We start from the raw sequence: 27870 nt of genomic DNA on the forward strand, positions 1-27870 counted from the left end.
GCTTTATCCTACAGAAACACCAAATGTGAGAGCAAGTTGTAACTGATAGTCCCCACTCCATGAAGTCTGTGGTGAGACCTGTGTGTCGTGAGCAGATGCATTCTGGAATAAGCAGCTCACCAGGTCTGCACCACTGTAGTGTATGTTTGTTACTCACATACAGACAGAACTTGCTCTCATCACTGAAGGCAACAGAATGCCTTTCCAGTCTCCAGTCAAATCTTTCATGGCACTGGAGTAGCCATGCTTCGTGTTGTCATGGTGTAAGTGGTGGCCTGGCCAGAGGCTCACGTGATCTTTGTCCTGTGCAAGCAGATGATTCCCAGTGATCCTTGATGACACGTAAAGTGCAATACATGCCCGGATCTCTTCCCTGGATAATGTTCATTTAGCCATTGCTGCGCACGCAATGTATTGATCTTGATGTGGATCTGTTATTATGTAGATATCCAGAAACTGGTCGATAGTTGTGGGAATGTGCCACAGACTACTGCCGAAAACAGCAACACACCACCGATACCTGATACCCAATGCCCAGCATGTGCAGCAATCTGCCATTGTCCATCCAGCTTCCCATGGGCCCACAATGCAACTCCGTTCAATAAGAGTGAGGCATGGTTGTACACTAGAATGAATGTTGCAAACACTGATCACCTCAAAACTTAGCAAAATTACTGCCTGCAGGGTCAAAACAAGAGAGTGCACTGGCAAGCCTCCAGCACGATGTCTACATCTACATCTACATTTATACTCTGCAAGCCACCCAATGGTGTGTGGCAGAGGACACTTTACGTGCCACTGCCCTTACCTCCCTTTCCTGTTCTAGTCGCGTATGGTTCACAGGAAGAACGACTGCCGGAAAGCCTCCGTGCGTGCTCGAATCTCTCTAATTTTATATTCGTGATCTCCTCGGGAGGTATAAGTAGGGGGAAGCAATATATTCGATACCTCATCCAGAAACGCACCCTCTCGAAACCTGGACAGCAAGCTACACCGCAATGCAGAGCGCCTCTCTTGCAGAGTCTGCCACGTGAGTTTGCTAAACATCTCCGTAACGCTGTCATGCTTACCAAATAACCCTGTGACGAAATGCGCCGCTCTTCTTTGGATCTTCTGTGTCTCCTCTGTCAACCCAACCTGGTACGGATCCCACACTGATTAGCAATACTCAAGTATAGGTCGAACGAGTGTTTTGTAAGCCACCTCCTTTGTTGATGGACTACATTTTCTAAGGAGACTCCCAATGAATCTCAATCTTGCACCCGCCCTACCAACAATTAATTTTATATGATCATTCCACTTCAAATCGTTCCGTATGCATACTCCCAGATATTTTACAGAAGTAACTGCTACCAGTGTTTGTTCCGCTATCATATAATCATACAATAAAGGATCCTTCTTTCTATGTATTCGCAATACATTACATTTGTCTATGTTAAGCTCAGTTGTCACTCCCTGTACCAAGAGCCTATCCGCTGCAGATCTTCCTGCATTTCGCTGCAACTAATGCTGTAACTGCAACACGATTGCTAATGACTGTGAGATGTGAATGATTTAACACTATAACCACTTGATATCCACATATTATAACCTGGCGCCACTGAACACATCCGTTGGGGCTGGTGCATTTTTTCCCAGCAGTATATATTTTTATGTTTGTGAAGTGCACAGTTTTACATTTCTGAACATTTAAAGCAAAGGATGGGATTACCACATTACAAAGGCCAACAATGATTAAGAGAGAGAAAGGAACACAAAACATCTTTCATTTTTATTGAAACAGATTTTGTAATGCAGTTTTCTTTCAATAATGTTAAAAAGATAACATTTCTTAAGCAGCAGTCATTTTGATGACACACTATAAATTTTTCTCTGTATTTAAGGTTTCTGTCTGTGGAGGATCTTGGTCGGTGTGCCTCGGTATGTCGAGCGTGGTCCAGAGCATCCATCGACCCTCTGCTGTGGAGGCGTACCGACTTATCGAGGCGGCATCTCTCGGGCGTACTTCTGGCAGGCATCGTACGCCGGCAACCTGAGGCATTGCACCTCGATTGGACCACACCGCCACCAGCAAAACGGCATCTTGCGTGGCTCATTGCGAGACTCCCGCAGCTACGAGAACTGTCACTGCAAGGGTGTTCCTGGGCCGGTGCCTCGGCTCTGCGCTCGTGCACTTGTCCTCCCCTCTCTGTGCTTGATCTCAGGTAAGTCTCAACACAGTTTCTCATCAAATTGTAGGCTGTTCTATAAAATATACTGCTGGCCAAAATTAAAGCAACAAACCGCTATTTCCTCATCCTGTGATTGATTCATGGTAAAATCATACAAACTGTCAACAGATTTTATTACAGTCGTGTTCTGCAGGGAAGATTGCATTCCGATCAATGGACAAACATGCCAGCAATGACGTTAAGGCACTTGTCAAGTGGGGTACTGTTTCCAAGGTACTGTATTTACTCGAATCTAAGCCGCACTTTTCTTCCGGTTTTTGTAATCGAAAAAACCACCTGTGGCTTAGAATAGAGTGCAAAGTAAGTGGAAGTTCTGAAAAATGTTGGTACGTGCCGCCACAACTAACTTCTGCCGTCGAATATATGTAGCGCTACACAGGCATGCTTTGCAGGCACAAAGATAAATACTGGCGCCAAAACCTCTGCGTCAGTAAATAAATAAAAAAAAAAGGTGGAAGATGAGCTCTTTTCTCTGCCCCGAGTTTCGACCACTGCATTTTCATACATTATCCAATGAAGTAAATACTAATTCCGTATTGTTCATCTTCGAATGTAGCAGCATTTCAATGTACTACGAAAATCCAACTGGCAAGGCTGTTTGGGATGTTTGTCAATATGGCCAACTCTACGTTCTGAATTTTTCCCTATCTGTGAGAAGAGATTGTTGCCAATAGGAACTTTTTATGAATTGTTATCACATGCAGTATTCTCTTCATCATAAGGATAATACGAATATAAACATTTTGCCATGTATTCTTTCGTGTTTGCTGCTATCTCATTTAAATCCTGTCTGCCTAATAAACTACGAAACTAGAGTGAGACAACAGTAAACATGGAAGAATATACATATCATGTCATGTTTATATTCGTATTATTCTTATGCGTAATAGTGACACAGTCAGAAATGAAGCACGGCAATTGACTAGATTTTTAAATCTAAGATGACTCTAATTTCTGTGCAGAATGTAATGTACTAAAGAGGCACCCGCAAAGATTTTCAAATGGAGAAAAATTTTCGCTAAACTCTTGTTCAGAACATCTTCTACCATACGCAGTCTATTATTTGGTTCTTGTTGATCATTATCAAAGAAATCAGCAATGTAAGTAACAACAAATAGCAGTCTCTTGCCATTGTTTTGCTAATGAGACGATTCCTCTCTTTTTTCTTATTGTTAGCTGCGGTAACGCACACAAAACAAGTCATGCCGTGAGCAGCGACAGGTTGTGTAAACACTCATTATCAGAATGCGACAAACAATGCATGACACAGTACAGTAATGCATTTTCAGCTTAGAGTGACGTAAACACCTATAACAAAGAGTATGGCACTTATCAGATCAAAGAAAAATAAGCAATCAATTCAAACCAGATGAAGCACGTGAAAAAGGAAGGGTACCCGTATAAATACGGACGGAGCGCCTGACACATGGCAATGGCTACCTGGTAAAGCTTAACTGCTAAGCTTATGACTCGAACCACACTACTGTAGCTGTATCGTCATTCATTCAACCTAAATTGTGTCTCATCTTACAATGGACCAACTTTGTTTCGATTTGGAGATGCGTCCTAAAACTTTTCTTTCACCTTGAATTTCGAGTCTCAAATTTCAGGTGCGGCTTAGATTCGGGAAAAATTTTTTTCCTTGATTTCGAGTTTCATTTTTCAGGTGCGGCTTAGATTTGAGTGCGGCTTAGATTCAAGTAAATACGGTAGTCCCATATCCAAACTAGCTGTGTAAACTGTCACAGACAGTGCAGTATGTCACAGGGAAGACGCCTACCAGACTCTGTGGTGAAGAAGAACGGAAGCAGGACAGTAGCAAACTGATGTGGATTAGGTGACAGTTTATAGAGACTGAAACTGTACCCAGGAGACCAGGACAGGGCTGACCACGTGTGACATCAGAAAGAGTGAACCGTTATTTGGTTGTAAGGGCATGACAGTGCCACCTTAGTACTGCACTGCAACTGGCATCTGACCTTGCAGCATTCCCTGGACATGTTGTAGCGAGGCGAACAGAATTGTTGGAGAGCTGCTGTATCTTTACCACTTGCATGTCGTCACAGAAGGGAACGTCTAGTGTGGAGCCGTCAATATGCCACCTAGAAGGTCGAATGGTGAACCAATGTTTTTTCTCAAATGAGTACCGATTTGGTCTGGAGAGTTATTCTCAACAGATTCACATCTGGAGGCCACATGGAACATGATTTCGGGACCCAAACATTGTGGAAAGAGACTGATATCGAGGAGGATCCCTAGTGCTGTGGGTAGGGATTACATTGACCACTCGAACACTTGCACTGGTGAATCAACAAGATTTAACTGCTGTCGGGTACCATGTGGAGATCTTGGGCTCTCATGCGTGGTTGTTGCAAGATGCTGTGGGCCTGGACTTCGTATTGATGGATGATATTGCTCAGCCTAATAGATCATGTGTGGTTGATGTTTTTTTGGAAACAGAAGATATTGCACACATGGTGTAGCCTGGTCGCATGTCTGGGATGCACAAGGAAGACAGGTTGCATCACATCAGCATCCACCAACCATTCTCCAAGACTTGTGAGCAGCTCTGTAGGAAGAATGGGAATTATTGCTTCAACCTGAGATTGATGACATCATTCACAGCATGTCCCATCATTGTCAGGCCTGTATTGGTGCCAGAGGTGGTCACACTCCACAATGAGCGCATTAAACAGTTGTTCAAATCCGTTAAGTTGGAAAAAAACTAAGAATATTTTTGTCTATCATTATACATGTTGCAGTTGATGATGTTCTGTATTCTTTACATTGTTTCCACTTTAGTATTGTATGTTTATACTGTTTTGTGGGAAAAAAACACAACCTTGCAAAATTTCCGGTTGTTGCTTTAATTTTGGACATCAGTGTAATTGAACTGCTAATTTTTAAAGGGGTTTAAGTCAACCCACACTCATTTGCGGGAAATTGATAAAAACTGTTTAAGTTGTATATTAACTTTATATGGGTATCTTTATTGGCATTGCTTTTTTATATGATTCAAATGTGATTGTCAGACAAGAAATTGAATTTCTAATGTTATATTTTGGTAATGCAATTAATCGTTAAAAGCTGGAAAATGATATTAAAAAAAAAAAAAATTCAAAAAATTCAGACCAAAGTGTCTAACCATATCATTTGAAGGAGCAAGCAATTTAACACTGACTTATAGGTAAAATGTGTTTGAGAAAACTGAGGAAGAAATAGACTGGTGGGCTAGAACAGGATTGCAGGCCTAAACCATGAAACACATCATGATGTTACTTTTTAAACTGATCACTATTAATTAGGCAGATTTTATACTGAACATTTTCTCTGCCACCTTTTGCTGTTACAGTTCATTTCTTTTCATTTTCTTTCATGTGTTCTTGATTACCTTCAGCAGTTAGTTAACTGCATGTTAAAGTAAAATTCTAATAGCATTTAGAGTGGGGAGTGACCAGTCTTTCATAAAGCATATTATCCTTGAACCATTACTTCATCTTATCATTGTACCATCACCTCTGCTTGTATATTTTGCTACCACGTTTCGTTCTGTTCATGCCAAATGCACTTTCCTTGTTTTGATTCACAATATTCTTGAAAACTTAACCCTGTGGTGCATGAATTTCACTGCAGTGGACAACTTATAATGGTCAGTTTTCTGGCATTTTCAGTGAGTCATGAGGCTGAAAATGCATGCAGGACACAACACCAGTAGGGAGTGCCCACTGCAGTGAACTGTGTCCATTTGCAGCCTCAGGACTGATTGAAAATGCCAAAGAAGCGACCATAGCTGTCCTCTGTAGTGGACACTATGCGCTGCAGGATTAAGGAAACTAAAGAAAAGTGCATTGATGTGTGAGTTGGTTTGGAGAGACCATTGTTTCTCTCCTCTTGCCCCTTCCCTCAGATGGGGAGCTTACAAATTGTTCTGTTTCTCGCATGTTGAACACTACTCTGTCTGTTTTTGCTGTCCCCTTCCTGCAAGCCCCCCTTTTAACCTGCTATTGTTCTGCTTCTTTCTGGACTATACTTTAAAATCTTCTTGGGTTATATTTTGTCATTCATTTTCCTAACATTGCCATACCAAAAAAGTTGGTGATTCCTGGTTTTGTCAACTTTGGTGCCCAGAGAATCAAATGATGTTTTGTCAATGTTTTTCATACACTGCAGCCATGAGATATTAGCTTCACGTTACACATGACCCAATTCCATCTTGGATGATGATAACAAAGAGTTGAGATTTCTTGTTGATCCATAAGCCAAGGCAACTCTTTTACACAAATGTCTTCACATTTCCCATCTGTTGTCAGACTAGAGACACTGGTATTATTCATTGTGTCTAATTGCGTATGTCAAAATCTGCTGATTTGCTCCCCTACTGCAACATACTCAGGTTGTGCATATTGATCTTAGTCTCCTTGCTTGAACATCATCTTTAACTTTTATAGCATGAATGAAATATCTTCATCATCATTTGCTATCATCAATTAATCACCAGCAAGCAGTAATCTGAAGTGGTAAGCCTCCCTTCCATCTATTCTCATTCACTTTCTTAATACACTAGAGTAGTAACATTTCAGACAGAACAAAGAAATAATTTATTTTTTCTTCTAATTTATTTTTATTTTTCAGCATAATCTCCCCATAAGCCTATACATCTCTCCCAGTGATGCCTCCATCTTTTTAACCTGTCCAGATAATAGTTACTGTCTTTCTTTGCAAAATAGTTTTTTACAAAGGTGATGGTCTCTTCATTCGATGGACATTTCTGTCATCCAAGCTCAAGTTTTAGCTGAGGGAACAAAAAAACATCACTTTGGGGTAGATGTGGTGAGTAAGGAGGGCGCCCAACCAGTTGAAACTGCAATTCTTTGATTTTCGCAGTGGAAACCACTGAGGTGTGAGATGGCGCAGAGTAAGCAATCGTGGCATCTAATACACGGCCAGCTTTGAATCAATATGTGACAAACTCATTCTTTAGATATGCTCGTAGCCTCTGCTATCTCTCTCACCTTAATTCGATGGTTCTGTAGCACCATTTGGTGAACTCGAGCAATATTGTTGTCAATTATTGCAGTTTTTGGCTGTCCTGAATGTTCATCATCACCCAAGTTGGTACAGCAACGATTAAACTCAGCTGCTCTGAATTTCATTGTGGTAAATGATGGTGCAGAGTCCCCGTACACAGTGTACTGCCTTTGCAAAATACATATGTGATGACTGCTTGATACTTATTTTTTTCCATTTTCACAAAAACACTTGCATCAACTCACTGAAACAACTGTCAAACAACAACTGCATGACCAAAAAGGCTGAAATTTTGGTGAACGCCTTACTATGCACGTGCAAACAAATTCCCGAACTTTTTTTGACAAGTACTGCTATCATCATGTTGAGGTCCGAAACTTTTCAGACTACATAAACATGATAAGCAGCATAGGGGGACAACAACCCCTTTTTAATTATTTAATGTATAAGAAAGTCTCAGAATATTTGTCATTACCAATGAGAAGGAAAGAGCAGAATTCAAAAGAGAAATGGATGAAGTCATGAGAGCAATTGTCATTAAGGAGTAAGCTAGTGCTGAGGAGGAGTGTCAGCTAATAGAAAGAACAATTCAGTAGATGGTGGAAGTCAAGCTGGAATTGGAAAACCGTGAGGTGAAGTGAGTGGTCCAGTGATAACTGTAAGAACACTATTGAGGAGTGAAAAAACACAGGGAAAAAGATGCTCCAGCAACACATGCTTGCCACCAGACAAAATTATGGACAGATGAGAGAGAAAGCAACAATTATTTTCAGAAAGAAAAAAAGAAAATTTGAAAAAAAAAAATAGATTGTAGGACATTGGGGAATGTAGGAGTAAAAATGATAATACAAGAATGTTCAGGGGAATAAATGAGACAAAACGAGGATGGCAGTCACAGACAACGATATGCAGGGATAAAGTTGTTTGGCTATAAAACCAAAATCATAGAAAGATGGGAAGAATATTTTAAAGAACTGTTGAAATCTGGGGAAATCCAGGATTTTGAAGAAGAGGAACTGGTGGAGCAAGCTGGTAGCTAGTGGTGAAGAAGAGGAACCAGTGTTGGAAGAAGTGATTGTAGCTGTTAAGGAGATGAATAACTATTGAGCTGTGGGAGAAGGTAAGATACAAAGTGAAATGTTCAAGTATGGTGGTGCAGAAGTAGTATAAGAAAATAAAAAATCAACAACCTAGAACACAACCATCATTATAGCAATACATAAAAGGGCTATAGAACAAATCACAATAATCATAGAGGAATAGTACTGGTGAATGCTGCCTACAGAGTATTGGCTAGGATATGGCACAAGAAATTATGACCACATGTTGAAGCCACAATTGAGGAGTACCAGTGTGGTTACAAGAAGAAACGGGCAGCAACAGATCAGGTATTCGCCCTTGGATTAATAATGAAAAAAATGTCATGTGTACAATATAATTGTGCAGCAACTGTGTGTGTATTTTAAAGCAGCTTATGACAGTATCAACAGAAATTGTCTTCTCAAGGTGTTATGGAAGCTGGGGATACCACCAAAGCTAATAAGACCCGTAAAAATTACTTGAAGCAACACCAGCTGCAAAGCAAGAGCTAAGGACAAATATTTCAATAATTTTCCAATCTTTAAAAGACTGACATTATTTAACTTGGGTCTGGAGGCTGTCGTGCAAAAACTGCCAAGCAGAACAGATTACACGATTTTCAACAGGCTCAGAATATGGCATTTGCAGATGACATGCTTGGGAGAACTAAGGAATATTTGCTGGAAAACTATGCAGGTTTGGAATGTGAAGTGGTCGCACTTCACTTGTTCTTAAGTAAGGAAAAACAAAATATATGAAGAACACCAGAAAGTAAACAAGGTGGAGAGGTGTTGAGCAATTTGAAGGGTTTGAAATAGTAAACCAGTTTAAGTATTAGGGAGGAATGGTTACAGAAGATAATATGGCACCAACAGAGATAAAGACAAGAATACCTGCAGATAACACATGCTATTACAGCTTCCTAACTCATTGTGATCCTCCAACATTTCAAGACAGCTGAAGATGACAGTTTACAAAACGATTATAAAACCAGTTGCTACGTATGGGTCCAAAATGTGGACAATAGCACAACAGGTCAAATATGCCTCGGATGCATGGGAACGCAAAGTACTGTGCAAGATATATGGGACAATAGTGCCTGGAGAATTAGGACCACTGCAGAATTGTATGAACTCTATAAAAAAATCCACCAGTCACTGTAGATGTAAAGGCATGAAGAATACAGTGGTTAGAACATATGCAGAGGATGGAAGGACAACGAGTGCCAAAGAAGGTGCTAACTGCAAAGCCAGAGGGAAGCCGCTCATTGGCGAGACCGAGTAAGGTGTATGGAACTGGAGAGGGCTGACAAAGTCAAGAGATGATTGAAGGAGACAGGTGGTTGACAACACCACAGGACCATCATGGCCTGTAATGCCGGAAAAGAAGAAGAATACTTGGGAAAGTCTCAGAATATTTATTCCCATTTCAGTTAGCATTTGGCTGCTACAAACATGTTGTAGACTGCCCTGACATGTCTGATTTGCATAGCATTTTGAAGGATGTGATATTGTAAGCCTTCTCAAAATTAATAAAAGCTAAGTGCTTACCCATACTTCTCTCCATACACTCTTGTCCGTTGTAGATGTAGAAGGTCTAATACTCATTAACTGAAAAAAATGTTTCCTGGACGATAATAAAGTAAGTTATGCAACTGAAACAACCTTCAGAACAACTAATATAACCGAAATTTATAAAATATTGATGATAGAAAGAAGAATAATTAGGACATGCATAAATAAACAGTGTCAAGTAAATGGGAAGTGGAGAATAGCTTCAAATGAAACAGTGTACAAGAAAATAGAAACAATAATGAGCACTATCAGGAAGAAAAATATCTCATTCTTTGGACATCTAATGAGAACACCAGAAAACAGAATTAATAAGGGAATGATAGAAAAATTGTAAATAGTAAGGGCAACATTAAACAGATCACAGAAATTAACGAAGACATACGAGAACTCGAAATTACAGTAGAAGACAAAAAACAAAGCATAAAAAACCAGAATACTGCAAGACACCCGAACCGACTACAAATGAAGATCAATGAAAGGGCTACAGGAAGAGTGATCTCAGATGAAGAAAGAAATAATATATCTGAAAGAATGAAGAAGAAATATTATTGAATAACAGCAACTTGTATAAACCTTTGTATAACTGATGAGTCACCCAATGAACGCCATAAAATAAAAAATAAATAAAGTAAAGTAACTTATTTATTTTTTCAGTCCTATAAATTCATATACAATTTTCTGCTAAATGAAAAATATTGTTATTGTTAATATGTATTTTATTACCAGCTATGCAGTATTTCTCTCTCTCTCTCTCTCTCTCTCTCTCTCTCTCTCTCACACACACACACACAATATTAAAAAACTGAGTAATAGAACACATTGCTGGCGAGTAGTGCTGAATGTAAATAACTGTTTTTGTAATAAAAGTACTGTTTGCATACAGATCTTTGGAATTTCTTTTTCTACTCATCACTATTGCTTCAGTTTACCTGAATATGTCCTGAAAATGATGGAAGACAAATAGTTGAAGTAGTAAAGCAACACCTCACTCTGTGGAAGGGGTGTTAAATGGTCAAAAAATGCATAAGCAAACAGAATACATCGCTAAGCTTCTGGGCAAATTTTCTTTCAGCGCTAACAGAATTTACATATGCACTCATATGCCTACATGGCTACATTGTACCAGCACTGCAGCTAGGCTAGGCTAGGGGGAGTGCTGTATATTTCGGCAGTTAAGAAAACCTACAGATAAGACAAAGTATAAATTTTCGTCAAAGATATGTAGTTTTACAGTATGCCTGTCCTATAAGATGATTTCCAAACTATCGATGGCTTGTAAATTTAGTTCAGAACAGTGATCATCTGGATATACCTTGAGTATTTATGAAAGCATCATATTGTCTATTCAGTTTTGCACACATATCTGCTGCGTACTACTGAACAACTGGTGCAGTTGCAAATATCATAAACCAAAAGCCTCCTTCATCATTGTTATGGTTTTCCTTTTAGAAGAACATGTTGAATAATGAACTCATATGTACAGCTAACAAATTTTGGTTTAATGTGTTGTGTGTTCAGACGGTAAGTGTAATTGGCGTAAAATTTGTGAAGTGTGTGCATAATGCTGAAACCAACAAAAAGAAGGAAATATGAAGCAAGACTCAAATTAAAGGTCATAAATCAGACTAAAGAATCAAACAGCTGTGCTGCTGTAGGGGCTTTCGATATAACACAAAAGATGGTAAGAGATTGACGAAAGAATGAAGATGCTACTAAAAAATGCCAAAGGGAAAGTGTTCTCTTAGGAGGGGAACAGTTTGTTTGCCAGATGCAGAAAATAGTATTGCAGAATGGGTACAAGAACAGAGGCAGAACTGTTACATTGTCACAATAAATATGATTATTTATAGGGCTTATACAATGAAGTGGGCATGAGCCAATCCAGGGAAAGAATTTGAAGCAACAGTAGGTTGGTGCAATCGTTTTATGAACAGAAAAATGTGGAATATGGCAGAAAACAAAAATTTTGCAGAAGTTACCAAAAGATCTTTACATTAAAGTTATGAGTTTTCGTTAGTTTGTTGTTCGTGTGAGGCAAAAATACAAGTTTCCACTCTTCATATTGCAAGTATGGAAGAAACACTGATGAACTTCGATATGATGAACCCTAAAACTGTGGAAACAAAAAGTGTAAAAACTGTTCAAATCATAAGTACAGGTCATCAAAAGACCAAGTTTACAGTAGTATTAATATGTGTGGCAGATGGAACGAAGTTAAAACATATGGTCATTTCCAGGCAGAAAACCATTCCTAAAATAAAATTTTTGCCAGGTATTTTATACATTTTCATAAAAAGGGATGGGTGGACAAGAATGGTGTAAAATTGTGGATGGAAAATGTGTGGCAGAGGCGACCATGTGCTGTACGAAATCAACCAAGTTTGTTGGTGTGGGGTATGTTTTGTGGTCACGTAATGGAGAATGCCAAAATCGCATAGCACGAAGCAATACTAAGATTGCTGTTACACTGGATGGTTTGACTTTGATGCTATGACATTTAGACACCTCTCTGAATAAACCATTCAAAGACGACATGCGTGAACAATGGAACAACTGAATCATGAATGGTGAAAAGTCTTACACGAAAGGTGGAGCTATGCGGGCTGCATCACTTGATGTTTTGTGTGATTTTGTGATCAGATCAAAAGTGTAATTGGAAACTGTGATCAAGTCCTTCAAGAAGTGTGGGATTTCCAGTGCTGTGGCTGGCATAGAGGACAATTTATTAGGATACTGATGATGAAATGGAAATCGAGTCACAAGGTGCAGAATGGGACCCATACGATGAGCTTCTCAACAACGAAAGTGAGGATGTACTTGAGGAACTGCTTTCCTGAGATGATGATTGTGAGGATTTTTGCAGCGTTTTAATTACACTGGTGAGTGATTTATTTGATTTTATAATGGTTTTAAATGTATATAAATTTGAATCTATGATTTATATGTGTCATGTAAGACGACCACGATTTTGGGTGCCTTTTTTTATGCTTCAGCTATTGTCTTACCTGCCAGTATATGTGATATGCTTGCGTTGGGTGGAGTGGGTGCAGCAAGGAAAGAGTCAGGGAGTAAGAGAGAGGGTTGAAAGGAAGGGCGGCTGATGGCTGGGAGGGAGAGACAGGCAGTAAGTGTTTGGGATAGCTCCCTCTGGCAATGTGCAGCTCCTCATCCTTGCACCAAAGTGAGCTCACTGCTGCCACATTCCTAGCATGCGTGGTTGCTACATCTCCCTCCCAATTCTCAGTCACCATTCCTTCTAACCTACTGTGCCTCTCCCTGCCCCCTTTCTCCGCTCGCCCATTCCATCCAAATAAGCACCATCATCCCAGACGAGCTGCAGTTCCAGTACAATGTAGTCGTGCAGGTGCATTTGTGTTCTGTAGTTAGCTCTGAAGAAGGACATCGTCTCAAACCTGAGCAACATTTTCAGCTTTGTTTATGTGCTTTTCGCCAACTCAGTGCTTCAACTACGCACTGAGCTGCTACCTTTACTAGTTTCATCATTTGTATTCCACCAAGGACTTTCCACGATGGTATTAATTCTGGTAGTCAGTAATACTGGTTCCTTTCTCAACAGCTTTGTTTTGGGACTCAATGACGCGTCCTTGCGAGAACTGCTGAGCCCACCACCAGATTCACGACCAGGTCTAGTAGGGTCTCGTTCACGACTGAAAGGCCTGCGTACGCTCCGCTTGGCGGGATGCGACATCTCAGATGTGGCTCTGCGCTACATAACACAGCACTTACCAAAACTTGTGGAGTTAGATATATCACAGGTATGTAACAATTTTTGTGTTAAGCAGGTCAAAATAATGTGTGTAGATTTTTATTTTTATCTTATGCGTTAACTTCTGTTCCATTATTGAACGTTCTTCCCCCATTCCATTATTTTTAAAGAGGGTTAAGATTACTCAGTTTATCTCATTCTTAGGTTTACAGTGGGGGGGGGGGGGAGCAAGAAAAGAGGCAGGGAGTACGAGGGAGTGTTGGAAGAAAGGCCGGCTGATGGTTGGGAGGGAGAGACCGGCAGTAAGTGCATGTCACAGCTCCCTCGGGCTACGTGCAGAGGGAGCTCTGGTGTGCAAAACTTAGGACTAAAGTAATTTTTGCTTGATGTATCATTGTCAAGAAACATAGTTCGATGAAACTTGGACCGTACAAAGAAAGAACTGCTATAGTACAGTACAGTAAAGAAGGTAACCGAAAGGAATGCACAATGAGACGAGCAGAAATGACACTTTCATTCAAAGACAATAACTACACTGAGGTCATTGTGATATAATATGGTCCCTTTGACATTACAAAATGCAGGAGGTGGTTCTTAATGTGGTGTGTGATCACCATGAATGGCAATGCATTTTCTGTAACATCCTACCCTGCCGGCCACAATGTTGGTAAGGAATTCTTGTAGTAGAGCCTTCCACCACTCTACAAGTGCAGTTGACAACTACTGGATGGTAGCTGTTGCGTGTGTATATGCTGCAGTATGTCCTCAACGCATCCCCTCATGTGCTTGTTGGGGTTTAAGTCAGTGGAACAGACAGGCCAGTCCATTTGTTTTTGGGGTTTAAGGTAGACAGGCCAGTCCATTTGGCAGATATCTTTTCATTCCAAGAGCTCATACACTTGCACAGTTCAATGTGATCATGCATTGTCATCCATAAAAATGAAGTCAGTGCCAAATACACCTCTGAAAAGATGCATGTGGGGAAGGAGTACAGTGTCATCATAATGTTGACCAGTGAATGTAGTGTGTTCAAAGATTTGGAGGTCAGTGTGCCCAAGGACCATCAAAACGATCATGTTTGACAGTGTTCCTGGGTGCATTACGTGTTAGCACCTGTCGCCCTGTGAGGATATGTGCATCACTCTCCTGTCACCCTGTGAGGACCATCAAAACGATCATGTTTGACAGTGTTCCTGGGTGCATTACGTGTTAGCACCTGTCGCCCTGTGAGGATATGTGCATCACTCTCCTGTCACCCTGTGAGGATATGTGCAGCAGTCTTTCACTGAGGAATGTCATTCTGAGTTTCCTAAGTTAAATTGTAGCAGAAATGACAGATATTGAAATAACTGACTGTGAGATAGAAAATCAACCAAGAGCACTAAACAGAGAAAAGACAACTGGAGCCTGTTCGGTTACCTATCTGATTCTACACTGACTTCAAACTGTAGTAGAATTTTGGAAAATGTTTTATGCTTGTGTATTATGAAATTCCTGGAGTTTGAAACTCTCCTCTGTAGGTTCAACAGAGAAACGATAAACAACGATTGTGTGAAACCCAGCTCGCTCTATTTGCTCTGGAAACTGAGAAGGCAGTAGAAACTATCACCCATGTTGATGCCATGTTCCTTGGCTTCAGGAAGACGTTCAATACAGTTCTGCACTGTCAACTAATAAACAAAATACCTGCATATATAAAATCAGACCAGCTTTGTGACTGTATTGAAGACTTCCTTGCAAGTTGAACACAGCATGTTGTTCTTAATGGAGAGAGATCTTTAGAAGTAAAAGTAAGTTTGGGTGTGTCCCTAGGAAGTGTTATAGGACTATTACTATCCACAATATACATAAACGACATTGTGGATAATGTCAGAAGCTCCAGGAGATTGTTCGCAAATAATAATACTGTTGTATATAGAGAATTTGGAAGACTTATTATTGTGTGATTTTGTAATTGCTGAACAGTGGCTGGAAGCCACATCCATTACATATCTGGGTGTATGTGTTCAGAGCGAATACAAGTGAAACGATCACTTCAAAGTAACTGTAGGAAAGGCAGATGCCAGACTGAGATTCAGTCGAAGAATCCTCAAGAAGCATAATCCACCTATGAAGGTAGTGTACAAAACCATAATTTGACTGATAATTGAATATTGCTTGTCATTCAGGAACCCTCACCTCATGGGAGTGATAGATGAAATAAAGAAGATCCAAAGAAGTGCAGCAAGTTCCATCATGGTTCTGTAACAATAGTTAATTATCTTTACTTAAGAATGTTATACCGTTCTGTAATAAACTGGCAAGCTCGCAGCTTGCCTACTGATTCACATTACATGCATTCCTATAAAAAAACTTCATCTTACACACATATTATTATTATTATTATTATTATTATTATTATTATTATTATTATTATTATTATTAACCCCATTATATGCAGATTCATTATACACATTTTCGCATATATGTGATTTTAGTTGTCATATTCAGTAGAATCAAAGTTGGAAGTTTTGGATCACTAGATATGCAGTGATGTTCTGCTATGAGAACTATTTGTGACAATCCAGAATCAATTCGAAAAGCTCTTCAGTCTTCAGCTAACATGACTGTGACTAGAGAGACCAGATCTTGCTGGGAGGTGATGGAAAGAATGGAAAATATGGTACGTTAATGAAATGGCCATCACAACCAACAGCACATTCCTCTCCTTGGAGCTACTGTTCAAGACCTTGTATGCAGATTTAACTAAAGAAGAGGACGATCCAGCATGTTTCTCGGTTGTTGGTTTGATCCTTTAAAGCATTGTTTTACCTTTCATAATGTAAAATAATAGGAGAGGCAGCTGCGACAGATGAAATTGGAGCTGAGGAATATGTTTAAAGAAATTGGGACAGAAAGAGACTATACTGTGAACCAGGTTTTCAAAACAAATGCCTGGTCACCTGTTGACTTCCTATTGAAGAAAAAACAGCGACAGTATTTCAGGCTGCTAGTGACCATTGCACCCATCTTTTCGGAGGAAATGTCTCGGGATTGCAAATTAAAACCCCTTATGATCTAGTAATCTCAATACTCTAGGACACTAAAGGATTGTGACAAGAGTAGGTTATGAGTTCATTGAGATGAAATGAAAAAGATTGGACACTATTTTCAGTGACTATTTTTAATGAACTGAATAGACAACTGAAGGCTTTCTCTCAGAAAGAAAAAAATCTGTTTCAGAATTATTATCCTTCATAATTTTCTCAACCACCAACTTTCCAGTATGGATTCAAATAAAAATACTCGAGTTCTGTTTCCACCACAAAACACTACATCTGTCCTACAGCCCATGAACCAGGGAGTTATTTCTACATTTAAGGAATAGTATCTGCATGGAAGTTTGTCCAATCACATAGAAGAGTGTGATTTGAGTGACGAGCTTACCATTATGATTTTCTGGCGATAGGTTAATGTTCAGAGGCTACAGCTGCTATTAGAGATGTGTGGGCTGATATCACTCCAAAATGTGTTAATGATGTATGGAGGAAACTGTGTCCTGATACCATACCAGTGCTAGAAGATGAGGGGCTCACTGACATCACTGCTGCAGCTGAGAGATTGCGGTTGTGGCACAACAGATTCAATTCACTGATGTTGATAAAGAGAATGTGTGTGACTTCCTGAATTCCCATTGTGAGAATCTGAGTAACAAAGGTTTGATAATCTCCCCTGAGAATGGCAATAAATAAGAAACAGAGGATGAGGTAGTTCAGCCGGTTAGAAAGCTGACAATGAAGAAAATGGCTGAGTCCTTCAGGATGATTGATGCGGCAGGGAAAAGTTTTGAGGAATGTGATCCTGAAAAAGTAAGGAGTGCTATAGTGAAAAGAGAAGTTGAACAGTCCCTTAAATGTTACAAAGAGCTGTACAATCGACTGGCAACGAAAACTTACACATCTAACAATTGAAGATTTGTTTGCAAAACAGTGAGCCACTTGAAAAGAATATAAAGTACTAAGCAAGAACATGCCAGAATGAAATTTTCACTTTGCAACAGAGTGTGTGCTGATGTGAAACTTTCTGGCAGATTAAAACTGTGTGCCGGACCGAGACTCGAACTCGGGACCATTGCCTTTCGCGGTCAAGTACTCTACCACCTGAGCCACCCAAGCAGGACTCATGCCCTGTCCTCACAGCTTCACTTCTGCCAGTACCTCGTCTCCTACCTTCCAAACTTCACAGAAGCTCTCCTGCGAACCTTGCAGAACTAGCACTTATGGAAGAAAGGATATGCAGAGACATGGCTGAGACTCGAACTTGGGACCTTTGCCTTTTGTGGGCATCCTTTCTTGCAGGAGTGCTAGTTCTGCAAGGTTTGCAGAAGAGCTTCTGTGAAGTTTGGAAGGTAGGAGTCGAGCTGCTGGCAGAAGTGAAGCTGTGAGAATGGGGTCTGAGTCGTGTTTGGGTAGCTCAGTGGTAGAGTACTTGCCTGCGAAAGACAAATGTACCGAGTTCGTGTCTCGGTCTGGCACACAGTTTTAATCTGCCATGAAGTTTCAAGAACATTCCAGCTACAAAGGATTTGCATGTAAGGAAATTTATCATGGAAAATAAACTGATTATAGCACCATCAAATTCTTGTAGTGTAGATGATCCAGAGGCTGTTTAGGATGTAGACATAGTGAAAATTATTTTAGAATATTATAGTGCATTTCAGTGATAAATTTTTACTTAGTGCATAAATTCTGCATTAAAATGTGTTTCAGAAAGATGATGGTTATTTTATGTAAAAATGCTAAGAAACTCAGCAGTTTTAAACTTAATGTGTGAGTAAATGTGACCCTAAACCCATATTTTTCCGTTAAATGACTCTCGATACACACAGTGTTTCCGCAGAATGTAATTATCACATATAACGAGATTTACATGTAGCAACTTTACATGAAGATTTTTAATGATAGTCTTTCCATTGTTATCAAAAGCAGTAAGCTAACGTATATGTAATAACTCACTAGCCAAAGATACTAAAGCCAGGATAAGGTCAATTTATTAAGATATTCCTCGGATATCACATTTGGGAGGACGATGTTTCAAACCTGCATCTGTCCATCCAGATTTAGATTTTCCGTGATCTCTGTGAATTGCTCCAGACAAGTGCTGGGGTGCTTTCTTTGAAAGGCCACAACAAATTTTCTTCCGCAGCCTTGACACAATCCGAGCTTGTGCTGCTCCATCTCCAATAACCTTGATGTCGACAGGATGGTAAACCCAATCTTCCTTCCTTCCTCTGATATCATAAGATACATGTTGATACATTGCAGTTTTTTGTATGTGTAAAATATTTTGTTTCTTTCTTTCTTTCTTCCTTCCTTTTTTTCTGGAATAACGTCTTAATTAAAATATGACTGTGAATTATTACCTCATTTAGTTAAAACCTTTCTTGCAGGTATTGGATTTTATGAATGTGAGAAATATTATTTCTTTTCACTCCTTTCTTTCTAAAGTGTTTTTCTTTTCTTTCACCAAAACTGTATTTTTATTGTTATATGATCAAGCCAAACTACTCAGTAAAAAGATCAGAACTTTCTACTTTTATACTTTAGGCAGACTGAAATTTTATTTTTTCGTTTAAATCAGTAGTACACTCCCTGCAATTCAGTTCCAGTGTATCCCCATTCCTAATTTGGCCTTGTATATAAAAAAAGTATTAGTGCCACCACCATTGCAAATTAATAAAGATGCAACAATTCTCAAACATTTCAGGCATTGGCTTCTAACTAAATTATTTATCCCAATTGTAAGTTATAATAAAATGTAAAAACTTCATCCAGCTGTGGAGCAACTGACTATAATAATAGTAATTAATTACATTGGCCCAGTGGTATGGTGCATGAGAAATAATGCTGTACTTGTGTTTGAATGGTTTCTTAAGACCACATATAAACGTGGAAAATTCAGCTTATTAATATTTTTTGTTGGGTGATAAATTTATCCATAAGCAACTCAAACTGTCTGGTGACTGGAAAGTAGCCCCTGCTACAGTCAAACATTTGCCTGAGCCTGTCAGCATCACCCACAGAAACTTATGAAAATCCTTCCCACATTAATTAGCAGACATCTTTCTCAGTAGATGTGGCTCTGCCAAGGCAGAACTATTCACACCATTAATCAAATGGGGGGGCCTTCCAACCAAAATCTCTGTTGTGTACACCACTACAAATTCAAATTTGAGTTGCTGTGAATGAAATGATTCATCTTTGGCCACTAAAGGTTTTCCTTACCTAAATGTCCCTTCCTTGGAGAAGATTCTTAAACGTCCACAATAGTTCAATTCTTTCTGTTTTCCACAATGTAAATTAACTGAATATACCAATTGTCAGAACAGTGTAAAATTTAGTCTTGTATATTCCCTCGAACGAGCTGATCACTTCTCTATTATGACTTAGTCTAAGGTCGACTCACCCATCTGGTACTCAAAAATCTGATCTGCTTGTGCAAATATGAGAGTTCAACTGTCCAATGATGGAGAAGTAGAACATTTTGTTGAAAAACTCTTACAAATTAGTGAAGACCATCCAGTTGATTGTATGACTGGACAGATTCAACTTACAAATGATTTATGAAATATTGTCAACAGCCCAAATGAATTAATAGATCAAGTTTTTCCAAACATGATCCAAAATTACTCAAGTTGGCTATTTGAAAGAGCCATTTTAGCTGCAAGAAATAAAGTAGTTGTCAACATTAATTTAAAAATTCCCTACAAGGAATGGTCATGAACAGTTAAACAATGAAACTGAAGCAAAAATAATATCAGGAGAAGATAAAGAACAAAAAATAGCATATATTCCAAGGATTTCACTCATATCTACCAAACGGCTGTTTCAATTCAAAAGACGTCCATTTCCAGTAAGATTTGTATTCAGTGTCACTATAAATAAGGCACAAAGACAAAACATTTAGATGTTATGATATTAATTTGAAAGAATTGTGCTTTTCTCACAGTTATTTAGTTTTATGTAGCTTGCTATAGGGATGGAAACCCAAAGGATTTGTGTATCTACTCACCAAACAGAGGTGAGAAATGCTGTTTGTATGCATGTATTGTGGCAGAATAAGTTAACTAATTATGAAGTATAGTGAATACAAAGCAAAGTTTTCTTTCACTAAATTAGGTACAGCTGTATTATTGAGAATGTAATGATTGAGTAAAGCTTTACAATCTCTGAATATCAGTGTATGTAAGAGTACAGGAGAGTATTTTTGAACATTAAAGAGTATTTTATAGCATATCATTCTAACATTTTTATAATTTTTTGAATGTTTGTCATTAATATTTTCTTTAATGTCTTTTTCAACTTGTACGTAAGTAGATGAGCAGTAGGTCATTGCACGGTAGCATGTATATTGGAAACAGGTCTGTTTTATGACAAATGTAACTTTTTCCTTGAAAAGCACCAATGTAATAAAATAATATTAAGCTGCCGATAGACGATAAATGCCATCTATTTAATAGAACTGAGGCAGCAACAGCTTTTTTTCTCAGAGTGGCAGCATTTCTTTTAAGTTACTTTTTTACTTTTCATTTGAGTTCAGAAATAATATTACACAGTCTAGTGATATTTATTGTTAGTAGAGTGTACAGATTTGTTGCTTCTCATTTGCTAGTGTATGCCATGACTCATCCTATATTCCTGAAGGTTCTCGTCATTGATGGAACAAGTGAAATAAGTTGTGGAATTAGAAATGTTGAAGTATGGATGAGAGTGTAGGAATGACATAAGCATTGATGAAGGTGCAAAGGTTAGCAGAGTAATGGAAAGCAAGCTTAGGTAGTTCAAAAAAATATCTTGGAGTTATGTGATCTTATTTCAGGACTCGGCGGCTGTTTCTGACTTCTTTAGAAGTGGGAACTTTCTGCTGGTAATGGCAAAGAGGATAGTACCTATGAGTGTGCTGTTTTAGGACAAGTCAGTGGCTTAGTTGCAGGAGAGGAAAGCTGGAGAGAATTCATTGGTGTAACTACCGAAAAATTTGATGTTGGGGGAGATCTATTTACTAAAAATATCTAGATTTAAAGGAAGAAGAATTTGACGTGGAAGAGATGACAGCTGACAAACTGGAGATGGTGTTGCTTACTGGTTGGTTTAATGTAAACAGAATTCTGGATATGAACCTGACAAGGTGGAAGACGGCTTCTAGGAAGGTGGGTTTGTAGCTGGAGAAGGACCAGGTAAATCTCTTTTGTGAAAAGGACTTGTGCTGTTGAAAGCATTGGGACTGTATTACTTCGTGTTTTACAGCACTGTACCAATGTGACTTTGGAGCTTAACGGAAGACGTGTGATTACCACAGGTCTTCGTGCTAGGTGAACTCCCCTTGTGAAAAATTCATATGACCTTCCTCAGGTATGAAAAAAGAACAGTTAATTGCAGTACTAAGAATTTTTTGACCGATGATCAGTCATAAGAAAGAATACATGAGCCAATGGGAAGTAAAATGCAGGTGAGAAACTGTCATGGACACCAGAAAAAGAGATAAACACTCAGAAATTATTTTGTAGGATCCTAGGCAATCACTCTGACAATTGATTGCAGTTTTGAATAAGAATGAGACAACTGTGTGTAGGATTTGAGGGGGAAATCCTGAGATATACATCGTACAGTATGACAAATGTCTTCAGAACTTGCCAAAATGAAAAGCATTGCATATTGCAGTTTGTTACTGTATTCCATGAAAAGTGTGGCAGTTGTCTTTCTTTATCTTTTTATATGATTATGAATCAATAGCTCATGATCTGAGGATATTCCTGTTGTGACTTGCACCAAGTTTCAGCTAATGCACAATGCTTGATTTTATTTCAAGTAATGGCCCCTTTCTGGTACATGCACAATATAACATGGCTTTTTTGCAGGGGATGCTGGTAACACAAGCACATAATCATTGCTTGGTTTATGTGGTGCTGTAGGACGGCCAGATGTGCAGGGGAAACAGCTCCACCTCTTTCATGCAGGGCAGGCAGCACACTGGAATCAGTATTGCAATTACAGTGCCAACTTATATTGTACATACAATACTTTTATTCTAAAAATGGCAAAATTTCCACAAAACAGTTTAATTATCATTTGTGTTAAATCCCTGGTGCAAAAAGGTAGAAGGAGGTTCTACACATTTTTCCACAGGATGATACTTCTGCACATGCAGATCCTTTGGTGCAAGATGGAACTATGATGATGCCAGCATAGTTAGTTGGAAGAGTTTACCACCACCCTGACGCCACACTGTCCTGACCTAAACACAGTATGTCTGTCTGGAATGTTGTTGAGAGGGCTGATCACAGGACATCGTCTCATCATGACATACTCCAAAGCAACTGTTACACTATTATTCCAAGAAATGGAGAGGAAACAAATCTAATGGACACACTTTTAATTCAGATCTAGAGTGGAGGCTGCAATCAATATGGTTACATCAAATTTAGATTTTTGGAGGATTCTTTTAATAAACAATATAACTGCAATTTTTTGTAAATTTTTCTTGTGCTTGAAGAAACAGCTTTGAAAGTAGAAAATTATTTTTCTTCTAATATTGCTATCACACCAGTATTGAATAAGGTACCTTGTATTTACAACCAACTGTAATTGTGTTGCAGTGCGTTCGTGTGACGGATGCAGGAGTGGCGCAGTTGGCTGCGCCCCCTGCGGCCACAACTTCCACGTTAGCATCTTTGGATCTCTCATCCTGTCGGCTGCTGACTGATTCCAGTCTCGACCATTTGGCACGTTGCGATGCTCTGGTTCGACTAGACCTCCGCCACACACCAAACGTCACTGCTGCCGCTCTCGCGAAGTTCGCCGTACGGTCACCACACGGCCTACATGTTACTGATACCAAACTGATAGTTAAAAAGCGCACCCAGTCGCCTGAAAACACGTCCACCACCTGATGTGCTGAATATGCTGTAGTGTGGAAACGTAATGTACTTTGCACCAGATGCCACTAGGCGACACAATTTCTTATTGTGATATTTGTTAGTACATGTAGTGTGCATTCAGTTTGCCAGCACTAAGAAAGATCGTGACAACATGGCGGCTAATGTTTCGGTAGCTGTTATTGCAATGAAGATTGCACCGGAGTGGTCAATTACTGTCAATCTGAAAAGGACAGTATACGGAGAAAATGATGTGTAATATTGTTTGTGAGATTTGGGTGCTTGCAGTCAACATCTTTAGCATGTACTCTTCTTCTAGTCCTGCAGACCATTGTGTAGCATGCAAGTGCATCAAACAGTAATATGCATTATCACAAAATAGCTTGACTGATATTATTTGTGAGAGCAGGTCATAAACAGTTCCTGAAAATTGACCAACTTTTAAGGTGGTCAGCAGATTACATCAGTGCTGATGTACACTGTTTTCTTCGCTGTGATTCGTGCTTGTATATGAATAACAATAACGGAAAATCCTGGCTGGAGAAATATGTAAAATAAAAGAAAGGCAATCGCTTACCTATAGAGGACTTGGCATGTGGTTGCCTTGCCCTTAACTGACATATTTTTGCACATGAATGAGAGGTACAGCAGGTATGATACATCAAAGGATGATCAAATTCTAAAAGATGGCAGGTTCAGAAGTTTGATTTTTCTAGCTTTTTGTACTAGCAGATTGCTGCCTTCCTGTTTTATTTTTACTGAATTTTACAGCCATTGTATCATGTAAAAATCTTGAAGGGTGTCAATTTTTCCCATGTGTTGAAACTGTGGTTTGGAAACTCTTTATTTCTAATACTTGCCTTGGTTACTGTTGCTACAATATTTAATTCATCACAAGGAAACTTTGAGCATTTTGAATCACCATTTCCTGCTTCTTTCAACTTCATAAGTCTTTTCACACCAAGTAAATGAAGACCAGGTTTAACAATATGTAAACTGTGAAATTATTATATTTTGAAGATTAACTGGAAGAAAGAATAATGGCTTGTATTGGCATCAGAAATTGTAGTACACACAATAGTGACCTGTGATGATGCTGATTTCTCTTATGGATCCTTGTTAGCTTTGTTTAGTTAGTGAAATTGTGTTTTTGCTTGGGATCTTCACTAGCCACATTCCTGACATACATAAAAGCTGATGAGCTGTGTTACGTTAGGAAGAACCTAAAGTTCCTCTCCATCCTGTACTTGATACGAGAGCTGCATGCCAATTTTTGTGCAATACTTAAGCATGTGATAAATTTGTGATGATCATCACAAAATGTTGGATCTTGAATGAAGAGAAACACACTATACATTAAATAATTTCCATATAATCCAGTCTCATCAGAAGAGCTAATATTCTTATATAATTTCTTAGAATTTACTTTCCATCCTCTCTCTCTCTCTCTCTCTCTCTCTCTCCCCCCCCCCCTCCCTCCCTCCCTCCCTCTCCCCCTCCTTTTTCCTCCTCCTTTCATTCTTTCAGACAACCATATTCACTTTCGAGATTTTTTATGCCTTAAGTGGCCCCCTGTTTGTATATTTCTGTATTAAATGATATCTATAAAATGTTGGAATTATAAAAAGAGAATATGTTTCATCAGATCTCTGTATAGTTTTATTTTATTCATCGTGTGAAGTTCTTCTTTTAATTCTGTATGGCTTTGATCCCTGGCACATAGTACCCCGTGAAAATAGGATACCATTTATTTCATCTTGTTTATGAGTGGCTGTTTAAGTACTTTGTAAAGAACAGTAAGCTTTTTATAGTATTCAGATATTTTATTTATGTTGTAATGCTGACAATAATTAGACCCTAAGCGGTATGCCTTTCATTCATTATGATTGTAGGTCTAAAATAAAATACGAGTTTTGTTCTTTACTTGTTACTAACTATTTCATAAAGAGGTACCTTACAGGCTCATGAGAAGTATTTAAGTACTTCCATCAACTAATGCCAGTGTTATCAGCTAAACATGGGTGATTTTAAATACTTACGTCGGAGACAATTGTATTGCTAATTTATTGCAGGGATAAAATGCACTAATGATGAAGGAGTTGATAATTTCTGCAGCATTTATAGATATTTGAGCAGGGAAACACGACACCAGTTTTCGTACAGAGTTTTGAAGATAATACTTTTGATAACATTTCTGGAAGGTAATTTATAGTTTTCATCAAAATCGTCACTTAGGGTGTCTTGTACAATAGTACGAAGAAACAATCAAAATAATAATTATAATATTTGAGAGTGTAGTAATTTTATACCAGTTGTACTTTATCAAAAAATTGGTGCAATAATGCCAATATAATTTATTTATGTATCCTCTTAAACTACAATGTAAAACCAGAAGAGAAGAAATAAACTCACTGTGTGTGTGTGTGTGTGTGTGTGTGTGTGTGTGTGTGTGTGTGTGAGAGAGAGAGAGAGAGGGGGGGGGGGGGGGAGAGGGGAGAGGATAACAACCAAACAACAGAAAAAGATGCGAAGAGAAATCTACGTACACAGTTTAAATTTTACTAGTTATGTAACTACTGTTTGAGCAGACAGTTTTTTAAAAACATATATTTTATGTTCTTGTCCATTTATTTAGAATCTGAGAGCCTAATACTGATTGCCAATGTGTGAATAATCCCTATATTTAGATGCATATATTTGAATTCGTTTATAAGTATGTTAATTGAAACTGTATAAATGTAAATAGAAGAAACACACACACACTATTTGTGTGGAGAGGCTAAAGAAACTCTTATTTAGTAAGGTAATTGAGTGGCAGGAGTAGAGATGGTAAATAAAATGAAATATGAAGAGTACAGTGCAACATGTATAATGTGGGCAAAGTTATAAAGTATCTTATGTGTATGTGAATGACATTTTTGGCATTAAGGACAGCTTCTGTTGTGTGTTATATTTATTGTAAAATTATGTTTTCATGATATTTTTTTAAAAAATTATCCAAAGTTCATAGTGAATTGTATGCAGTGTAGTGATATTAAACAGACAGTCTGTATCAAAAACTTCCAGTTGTTTTCATCTTGACAGCTGACAGAAAGTCATGGTATTTTGGTTGTGGGTTGCACCCTGGTGCTTATGTCCGTTCTGAGTTTTAATGCTCTTTCATAAACATTCAAAATGTTATTTCTGAATTTTTTTCTGGTGTTATTGATTGACGTTACGATTTTGGGCATCCAGCCATGTTGACAATTCTGTTTCTGTTCATTAAAATGGAATCGTCAATTTGGCTCCAAAACATAAAATTTAATATTCAAAATATCTTTCATCATACAGTTTCTGTTTAAAAGATTATTATACCACAGACTTCTTTGCACTTTACACTTTAGGAGAAAATGTTGTAAACAAGTCATTTGTCACCAAAAATTCATATGCCACAGGAATTGTATCATATTTTTAGAATTAATTGTGGATCTTGTGCATCCTTCCCTGAGTGGGAAGTCCTACAAGTGAAACATGCCACTCAAAGTGTTTTGACAACAACTGATAAAACACAATATAAAATGTTTTGAACTCAACTGATAAATAAACCAGAAAAATATTGTAATTACGCTGGTCTAAGATAATCTGTTTAGTGGAGTTGCTTTTTCTGCTGACTAAGCCATAAATTACCTTCTGTTTTATTGCTGCAGTTTTTCAGTACAAGGAAAACAAATGAAAAAATTAATAGAGTCACTATCAACCATGTCAGAAAGGATTTTGTCTACTAATCTCCTGTTGTACTCATGCTAGCAGTACACTGGCAGTATGTGATCAAATCGCACAGTGTCATCATGACCATGCTGGGATGCTGTGTCACCCGAAACTGTCTGCATCTCTGGCTAGAATGTGGGGTTACCATTCATTTTCACAGCCCAGCACTGTTTCATGTGGTTGCCTACTGTATAAATTGTGAGAATGATGTTGAACTATTTGTTAACAAAGTACAAAAAAAAGCTCTGTTGAAATGCAATATTGTGGTTCCGTCTCAGAATACAATTGCACTAAGTTGGATGTTAATTACAGTCTAATGAATGTGCTGCAGTAAGTTCGTCATGAAACATTTGACATCTACTGCTGATTAAAGGAATTACATTCTCCAGCTACAAGCACCAATGTTGCTGCATGTTTCATAATGTCATAAACCTACCTTCCAGTAACTTGTCATCTTAGAATTTTCTTATCTCTTGAACACAATAAACAATATCCTTTGGCCATCTAAGCACCTATTTGGCCACTTGTACAAAGGTAAGTCAATTATTATTCGCAATTTAGTTGTATTTT

At 38.5% G+C, this 27870-nt stretch overlaps 1 protein-coding gene across 1 annotated transcript in view; it reads left to right on the top strand.

Moving 5' to 3' along the window:
* LOC126204424 (jmjC domain-containing histone demethylation protein 1-like) overlaps positions 1 to 25991 on the top strand; it is a 121740-nt gene extending 95749 nt beyond the window's left edge. The window contains exons 15-17 of the mRNA XM_049938813.1: positions 1884 to 2204; positions 13491 to 13689; positions 23275 to 25991. Of these exons, the coding sequence (XP_049794770.1) occupies positions 1884 to 2204; positions 13491 to 13689; positions 23275 to 23568 (814 nt within the window). The 3' untranslated portion in view covers positions 23569 to 25991. The remainder of the gene's footprint in view (positions 1 to 1883; positions 2205 to 13490; positions 13690 to 23274) is intronic.
* Positions 25992 to 27870: the final 1879 nt, after the last annotated feature.

The sequence above is a fragment of the Schistocerca nitens genome, chromosome 9 (assembly GCF_023898315.1).
Source record: "Schistocerca nitens isolate TAMUIC-IGC-003100 chromosome 9, iqSchNite1.1, whole genome shotgun sequence".
NCBI lineage: Eukaryota > Metazoa > Arthropoda > Insecta > Orthoptera > Acrididae > Schistocerca > Schistocerca nitens.